General features: G+C 33.8%; 1 protein-coding gene across 3 annotated transcripts; it reads right to left on the bottom strand.

Moving 5' to 3' along the window:
* Positions 1-304: 304 nt before the first annotated feature.
* On the bottom strand, positions 305-8,514 carry LOC105255400 (bromodomain adjacent to zinc finger domain protein 1A). 3 transcript variants are annotated; one of them, XM_011264661.3, is made up of 14 exons: positions 7,939-8,514; positions 6,885-7,023; positions 6,591-6,805; positions 6,298-6,508; positions 5,973-6,217; positions 5,217-5,893; positions 4,661-5,137; positions 4,055-4,548; positions 3,152-3,931; positions 2,856-3,073; positions 2,582-2,757; positions 2,320-2,433; positions 1,489-1,840; positions 305-899 (listed from the first exon to the last, which is right to left on the bottom strand). In XM_011264661.3, exons 1-14 carry the CDS (start codon positions 8,049-8,051, stop codon positions 728-730), a joined length of 4,383 nt encoding a protein of 1,460 aa, XP_011262963.1. In that variant the 5' UTR covers positions 8,052-8,514; the 3' UTR covers positions 305-727. The 3 variants fall into 3 exon arrangements, with proteins under 3 accessions (XP_011262963.1, XP_011262961.1, XP_011262964.1); XM_011264659.3 differs by having other exon boundaries at positions 305-911; positions 7,939-8,051; XM_011264662.3 differs by lacking the exon at positions 2,320-2,433 and having other exon boundaries at positions 305-911.
* Positions 8,515-9,340: the final 826 nt, after the last annotated feature.

Raw genomic sequence — 9,340 nt, 5'->3', positions numbered from 1 at the left:
TCAACTATTGTAAAGAATGTATTGATGTTATGTTGTGTGTGTGTGTGTGTGTGTGTGTGTGTGTGTGTGTGTGTGTGTGTGTGTGTGTGTGTGAGTGGATGAGTGGATATGTACGCGCGCGCGCGTGTGTGAAAATGCGTATGCGTAAATAACACTAAATAATAAATAATTATCAATGTGAGAATATATATTGAAATTTTTTTTGTTTTTATATCTATATATATCTATAAAAATTTTTTTTTTAAATGAAGCCAATGAAACTAATGAGCATATATGTTGCTGTAAAACTCTGTGTACTTGTGTGCAATGCATCTAAAATTATATGTAGTGCTATTATGCATATGCACTTTTGCAAATAATACTGCATACATCTTTATTATAAAAAGCCTCGAAAAAACCGACTTTAGAGAAGAAAAAAAGATCTTTATCATTGTATACTATTATAGTATATATAATACCATCGATTTTGCAAAGTAATTTTCATTCAGTTGTACTATTCCATGAGTTATTATCAATATAATTTCTCATTTCTCACTGTGAAAAAAAGTATTTAATTTATAAAATATTTTGAGCTACATACTGAGTCTGTATACCGCTCGTGATCGATTATCGGTATGTAAGTCCATATGTTAAGTTCAAAATATATATAAACTTCTTGAGCGGCACCAGACTTTTTAATCTCACGAGTATGCACTCTATGCTAAAGTATATATATATCTTTTTTATTCTATCTTCTCTTCTGTGCTTCGCTTTCGTCCTCGCTATCCGATGTGCAATTTTCTTCATTATCTTCGTCAAATCTTGCTCTCTTAACTTTGGATTCTTGGGAAAGTTCATTGAAATTCAAACTTAATTCCTTGCAGCGCTTCTCAAAGTACTTGCGTAATCGCATACCTGCACTGTACACGTAACTATTTTTAACAAAACATAGTCTCGCTCTTTATATATGTATTCCTAAAATGGTTCGGAGGCCAAAGATTACTTCAAGATCAACACAACAGCGAAGCCTTATTTGGGATATAAAGGTTACAGAATTAACGCACTTTATAAGCTTTATAAACAGATGTAAGAACAGAGAGATTCCTTTCCTGAATAATCAAAAATAATTACATTTAATAATCTAATCTTTTATATAATCTAGCATTTTGTGTAATAATTTTTTTCTTTTTTATCCAACTATATGTCTAAACACCATATGTGTAGATTTATATTTGTGATATTCTATCAATTTAACTTGAATCATTTAAAAACTACCTATGTGTCAAGCTGTTAGTATATACAAATGATACAAAAACTGATATAGAGATGCTAATTTATTCTTTTGTTGTTAGTAATTGTATAATGTTAATTAAAATATATGTACCTGTGTATGTGTACTATTGTTAATAGCGTGAAGTAAATAAATTAATTATCCTGCATATTAATTAATATTGTAATCTCTGGCATCCGAACTTGTGTGAAGTAAATAACAAAAATGTTGATACATACTTGTAAACAGAACTATGTTCCTTGTTGTACAATCTGCAGTTTTCAAAAATCAGCTGGCAATCGCTAAAGAATTTATCTAGCGTTTCGTAATCGCCGTTACCGAGTTTGTATTTGATTGTTCCAAAGTCCATCGGATTAGAAATGATATCGTGATAATCTGGGACCTCATCCTTTGTGACGGGCGACAAAAACGGCCATGAATCTCTATGATGCCTAATATCGGTCAATAATTCTTGCAGTTTAGCCATAGATCCCTTGATCGAATTTTTATCTTCCTCGTGTTCAATTTCGGCAGCCCTTTTTGTCGCACGTCGTGTTTGTCTTGGTTCGGTATCATCTGATGCGCTGCTATCTGTACATTTAAAAGTTCTATATTTAACTAATGCATATTATATTTTTATCTCAATTCAATGTTAAATTTACAAGCCTATGCTAAAAAATAAGAATTCTATTGATAGCTGACATTTTTATGATATATGAGTTAGCAACAGAAGTTTCATTGCCATGATAAAATCAAATATTTATATGTATAAGGATGTATAATGCTATATTAGAGGGTCTGTCCACACAATAAATTTCAATTTTAATAGAAAAGAGAAATAATTATTGATGTATTATTAAAAACTTATTGATAGAGGGAGTGATTTCTAATACCTTATTGTTCATATATTTCAAAATAGTACAAAATTATGAAAAATATCCAGATAAATTAACAATGAACAGACCCATTATTTTAACGTGCAGTGCTTTCCAAAAAAAGAAAGAATTAGCCATGAATGGGAGATGCTGCACACGTATACACACAGTAAAAGAGAGGGATACAATACAGACCATCCCAGTCTGTGGATTCTGTAGTGAGGAGGCTCTTGGCAAAGCCATGGATGCGAGAGCGTGCTGCTGCTGCGCACAGCCTCTCCTTGTCTCTTTCCCTTTCACGCCCCCTCACTATTAACATAATTTTAACGCTAAGAAACTTTCTAATATATTCTTACCACAACTTTTATCTTTCTACAACTTCAAGAGGCAGTAAATTGGAAAAATTTTCAATTATAATAGAAAGAAGAAGAACAAGATTTTTAAGATCTTCCATTACCTTTTGTTACATTCCTTCTTCTAGGCTTGCATTTAGAACAAGACCATCTTCCTCTAGGAGCTCTCGATAACGGCGGTTCTACACATTCTAAATGATAATAGTTTGGACATGTGTCACAGGAGATCACCTTTCCACCACTTTTACACAATGCGCATAAGTTTTCTAGGCGCATATTTCTGAAAAGGAAAATCAAAAACACACAAGTTAAAAAATTAAAAAAAAAAAAAAATAAATAAATAAAAATAAAAGTTAATATTATAAAAAGATAACGTACATATCTTCCTCACTATCTTCATCATCTTCATCGTCTTCTTGATCATTTTCATCATCGCTTTGAGGTATGCGCTTCGCCCGATTGTGTCGCGTCTCTTTGGTCAGTATTACTTCATCCTCAATTTCATCCTCGAATCTTTTCCGTTTTTGAGCTTTTTCCTTGAGTTTTATCTCCGGTGGTCTACACGCTGTGCAAAACCAATCTCCTGCCGGTACAGCCTAAATAAACAAAATAATAAATAAGATCGAAATGATAATATCGATCTATCTAATCAATCAATGTAAACTATTAATTACATTAAGTTTTGGCTTTAGACAATAGAGATGATGTCCCCTGTTGCATCCATCACAAAGCAACATGTTCTCCGCGTCTCTACGTCTTCGACATATGCGACATTGAGCATTCAATGCGCTTCTGTGCCACGCGACGCTATTATGCAAAGTACTCAAATGAACGAATAACTGAGACCAATTGGTCGACGCTATCAATGATTGTTCCCATCTCTCTCGAGCCTCTTCACCTGACCATTTCTTATCCTTCTGATCGGGTCCGAGCGGTCTCTGCAAGTATCTTTGTTCTATAGCGTGAGACAATTGTAAAATAGCACAAGCCATCTGCTTGATAGCCGCCTGTTGTTTTTGATCGATAGACATTTCATCTTCACTGGGTAAACCTAAGTACATTCCTGGATCTATATAAGTCTTTATATTAATACTTCCGACTTCGGAATCGGGAGTACCGGGTCTACTATGTTTAGATTCGTTCTTTATCTTATCTATCAATGTATTAGAGGGTGGTATATCTATGTCTATCTCACTACCCGCACACATCAGTTTATCACATTGTTTGTCATAACTTCTTTTATTGATCGCGTTTCTCCAGACTGTGCGATCGATAATCTTAAGAGATCCCAAACAACCTGCATTGATTTTGTCTTCAAAATCTAAAATATGATCTCTCAGCGTCATTTCCATTACTTCGTCGACCGCCACATCTGAAGGAAAATTCAAATTCGCGTTCTCGTATTTATTCTTTTTATTCATCTTATTGGTCTGACCTTTATTGGAATCTGAAAACTACACGTGAAAATCTATTTATTTTTTACGTCTTTTAATCGCATGTAATTATGTAGTACGAAAATATATAGGTATATAGATATATAGGTATATCTACTTAATTATACAAAATTATATACTTACAACATCAGGATTTAATCTGTATTTAGGACAATCATTGATAACAAGAAGCAAATTGTCCATCTCTTGCAAAAGATTATTTCTAAGCTCGCTCTCTCTGATCCCCCTTGTACTCAAATTATCTATTAGTGCTTGTATATCTTCTGCATTTCCATAAAAGCTCCAGGTAATCAGTGATCTTTTGCAATGAACAGGACAATCTTTATCTCCTGTACATAGTACTAAGTTCTTTTTAATATTAATGAGATCTTGCTTATATTCCTTTCGAGAATTTGTTTCCTTGCGTGGCGATTTGACTCCGTTTTTATCCGAAGACAGAATTTTCTTCGGTGACTTCTTTGATTTTTTGAAACTGTTCTCTTTGTCACTAAATTCATCCTCAAATTTATTTCTTAGATATGCGTACGTAGCCTCCTTATCTTGCAATTCTGGGTGGTGTGGAGTGCCCTCAGAAAGACAACTTCCAGGCCAGCGTTCATCATTTTCTACAAATAATCCTACAAAAAAATCGATAATCAATAGAAATTTAATTCCTTTTAATTCAATTTTTAATCTCTCCCATTTAATTTCTATTTAACATTTTATGAAAATATGTATTTAGAAACATACCTGGTACAGATATAAATCTCCAATATCTTCGATGAGCTCTATCTGAGCCTAGGTAAAGCATCATCTTGTCATCCCTTGATGCTTGCTGCAATTCTTTAAGTTTGTTTTCATATTCTTCTTTTTTCTTTTCTTCTTCATAATTGCCACGCGTAATCTTTTTCAATTTTGGTTCGTCTTCTTCAACTTTTCCTTCTTTCTCGCGTTCCCGCATCTTTTCTTTTTCTTCTTTTTCTTTCTTTTGTTCAGCAAGCAAGAACAACTTTAACTCTTTTTTTGCTTGATGTAATTTATCATATCGCTCTTCGATTGCATCACGTATTGATGCAAAAGTAAGCAACTGATTGATCAGACATGTAACGATTTTTATTTTGTCATCTAAATCAAGTTCGCATACATTTCGATGACCTAATAATCGCAAAAGATAACCATCATTTATTCTCAAAAGGAGCGCTGGTTCGTCAAAATTTGTATAGCCACCTACAACAGATAATATGTTATAAAAGAAAAACATTAAATATTAAATAAATTAAATAATATATATCATACATATACACACCCTTTTGAGAATATCGCCACTTAGAAGCTGCTTCGCTTATGCGTCCTCCAGAACTTAATAAATGTTGTCTCAAAATTTCACTCAAAGTTATGTGGTCTAATGTAAGTTCTGATAGTTTGCATCCCTGATAAGTTGTACACCATCTAGAAGCTATAGTAGCAAGTTTTACTGCTTTTGCCATCGATGATGCACCTTCATAAGGACTAATACCATCCAACAAGGTAGATGATGCTTGAGCATCAATTTCATTATCTTCTCCTGTTTGATATTTAAATATATTTGATAATAACAGTTGTAACAGGTCACTCCAAGGACCAGATGCTTCTTTGGTCAATAATATTTTTTCCAACAATTCGAGATTGAAACCTCCTGGAAAATATACCGATACGTCTAATTCTTCATTGAAAAATTCAAGAAATTCTGATATCATAACAAAGTCTCCAAATTTTTCGTTTGGGATGTTGCATTTAATAACAGTAGGTTCAGGAATGGGACAAAGATCTTCGCATTCGAGATCTTCTCTCGGTTTATTCCACTGCTTCATGTATGCAGCCAAAGCTGCTAACTTTTGTTTTTTTTCCTTCTTGTGCTCACTGTTCAATGCTCTTTCTGCTTTACGTTTTGCTTTCTCTTCCAAAGCTTTTGCTTTAAGTTCTTCTTTAAATTTGCCATTTGTTCTGTTGATAAATATTTGAAAACATTTAAAAAATATTAGATGAACAAAATTCTTTAAAACAAATTCTGAATAATTTTTACCTTGGTTTTCGATGTTTCTTCATTGCCCCCGTGTCATTCGTTTTTCTACTGTCATTAACTTTTTTCAATGGATCCGATTTTTCGAATGTTTTTTGTTTTGATATATTTGAAGTGAGAAATTTATCTATAGATTCTTGTTTCTGTTTGACAGACTTTTTTACACGTACTGTAAAATCTGGAAGTGTGCCAGCAAAAATAGTATCAAAACGTACTTTGTTAATTCCATATTTCTCCAAGACACTTTCCTACAACAATGAAATAAAAATTACATCTTAATAAGGATGTATAAATGTTTCTAGACAATTATTTAATATTCTGTATTAACCTTGACAATCCATATACCACTATCATTTTGTTCACAGAGTTGCCGAAGGAATATTTTATTACGTTCTCTGCTATAATGTTGTTTTTGTCTTCTGACTTGAGATGCTTCTACTATCATGAGTTGGCTGACATCAGAATCTCCAGAATCTAATTGTTCTACCTCATAACGAAATAATTTTGCTGGTGGATGATAATATTGCTCTTGTAGATTCCTAAAATATTCAGTAATGAAGCTAAAAATTGATAGTGAACAAACAATTTAATAAAGATTAAGATAATTTAAATTATATTTACCTGCCATTTTCATTCATGTATGCCTTAATTTGCTGCTCTGTAGGTACAATAACTTGAAGAACATGACAATCACACCAAGATTCTTCAGTAAAGCTAGCCTCTACCATTTCTCCCACAAAATAACGATCTCTCGCAAATTGGAAAACATCTTCAACCATTTCATTAAAAGAAGATCTATTCGTTTTACTAGCAAGGTATAATATAGGGATTCGTAACTGAAAAATACGAAATAATTTATAAACATATTCAACAATGCTAATTAACACATTTTATACAAAATTACAATGTCTATACCTCCATTGGAAATTCTTTCAAGCTCTTCTTTGCATTTTCTTCGCATTGTAAAGCTTCTTCAAATGTCATATTGGTTCTGCCTGTGATACTGCATGACCATATAAGCGAGTTGCACAAAATAATTCGCTCGCAAAATTCACTGTAATAGAATTCATAAAATATATATTATAACATAGTATATAGTATATACAAGAATCTTTTATGTATATTTTTATTTGAAATTTTAATTTATTAATTATAAAGATTTATATTAAAAAATATAAATTTAGAAAAGAAATAAATCTAAAAATTTATAAGGAAAAAATTTCAAAACATTTATAAATATAAGTTAATTAAATATAATTATTAAATAATTTGTTTACATTAATATAATTTATATATATATTTAATAAAAAAACCTTTATTTTATAATATCAATGCACATAATAAACAACTGTTTAAATTATGTTTTTAAATATAATGATATGACAACTTTGATCATTTTTAATCATTATTATATTTTTAAAGAAAAAATTATGAAACAGACCTTTTATAAAACAACGAAAAAGGTCGATTTATCTAACAATAAGACACAGAAATTTTAGTCTTTAATTTATATCTAATGTATCTTTATTTAAACATATAGATATACACAGATATATTTTCTAACTAGATGAAATTAAGAGATTGCCCCATTTTGCTCAGGACAGAAAATAATAAAATGGGACATACAATCCTCCTTTCGATTTTTGAATAAAATTAGAGGACTTATTTCCGAGACTGCATCAATAGATTTTTACCAATGTCAACATAAATTTCGTTATAAACAAGCCTTCGGTGAAACCTTCGCGATTGGATTATCAAGTCCTACACGATCCAACAAAGTTAATTCCGGTAATTGACGTGCATGCATAATTTGTATGCAGCGATAGAACAAGAGTTTGCAGTTCGCGCTATAAACAAATACGTCCTACTATAACACGGCAATATTCTACCTCCGGTTTCACGACAGTGCAACGTCGTCGCGAGCAAGAATCATGGGGATTAATCGGTTCACCTCGCGAACTTAACTCACTTGTAGTTCTTGAATATCTCATTGGTAACCTCGCAATGGTACACCTCGTCGTCGTCCCTAAAGTCGGACGAGACGTAGAGACGCTGGAACGGCTGTTTGCGTAGAAGAGGCATCGCGATGACTCCTGACGCACGGCGGCGGCGACGACGACGACGACGACGACGATGACAATAACGATAACGACGATGATTTCCCTGCGAGGAGCTCGGTCGCAGCCGAATGAAATCCGATCGCGGAACAAGATACAAACGGCACACCGTGGAATGAGACGCGCGCCAAGTAGCACACGCGGTATATATATCAGTGTGGAATAGTACGCTCGTCTCGTGCCAATCAACGTGCGCGCGCGCGCCCTCGCGCGCACGCTCGACCCAGGGGGGGATTTCGCCGACGTCAAGCGGCGAATCTCGGCGACGTCGCCGATCGGCGACTCTCCGTCATTCCGCGTAAATTGACAATAGGATGATATCGCGGGAAAGCGCGTAATGTCACAAGCCACCACACACACGAGACATATACACACAACGCTACGTACGTACGGTCCTCACACCTGTCACCCCTCCACAGTAGATACGCATATATGCATAAGCGTATGTATTGCGCGGCCGGAAATCATGGCGAAACTCTGGCGATTGCTACGATTATTCGTTGCCAACTTGACGTTTTGCGCGCGGATCTCGATTCTGGACAAGTGATCTTGTCCCAAGTCAGCTGATTTGATTAATAATTAATGTATCTATTTATATTTTTGATACACAATGAAATGATCCGTGCAGACGGAACGAGATGTATGAATGACGTACGTGGAATCGCAGGAAAAGTTTGTGTAAACCGTTCATAAATATACATATTTTCATGCAGAATGTATCGTAGTTTATACTGTAATATTCTTTGTAAAGAAAAGATTGACAGCACATAAAAATTAAATAATTATAATTAGTAAGAATCGAATGATAATCCAGGTCTTACCTTGTTTTTATTAGTTACAATATGAAGATAGCTGGGAAAGATTTATCATTTGCAATGATCTTTCTCTCTCTCTCTCTCCTTTTTTTGATCCAGATTTATACGTTCCAGAGTAAAAGTATTTTTACAAGATAATGCATGTTAATTTAAATGTCCAGTCGTTTGCATAGATACGCGATGCGAAATGATCGCGGATCTTCAACGATGTTGATAATATATATATGCATACATTGGTCCGAATGTCAACTGAAAAAAACGCGGGCGATTAATTACGTGGCACATCATTGTTGGCAATGCGCATGTCCGGTTTCCTGAAGTGACTAAATTTGGCGGGAATAAACATGTTGACTTTTTTGAACAGCCGCGTCTCCATCGGATGATGTCGTCAAAAATCGCAGATTTGGATTTTCCACCGCTCGATTTAAACTTGTGACAT

This window comes from Camponotus floridanus, unplaced genomic scaffold, assembly GCF_003227725.1.
Source record: "Camponotus floridanus strain SB8 unplaced genomic scaffold, Cflo_v7.5 scaffold16, whole genome shotgun sequence".
Lineage (NCBI taxonomy): Eukaryota > Metazoa > Arthropoda > Insecta > Hymenoptera > Formicidae > Camponotus > Camponotus floridanus.
The sequence above is the reverse complement of the archived record's forward strand: the minus strand, read 5'-3'. Positions and strand labels throughout refer to the sequence as shown.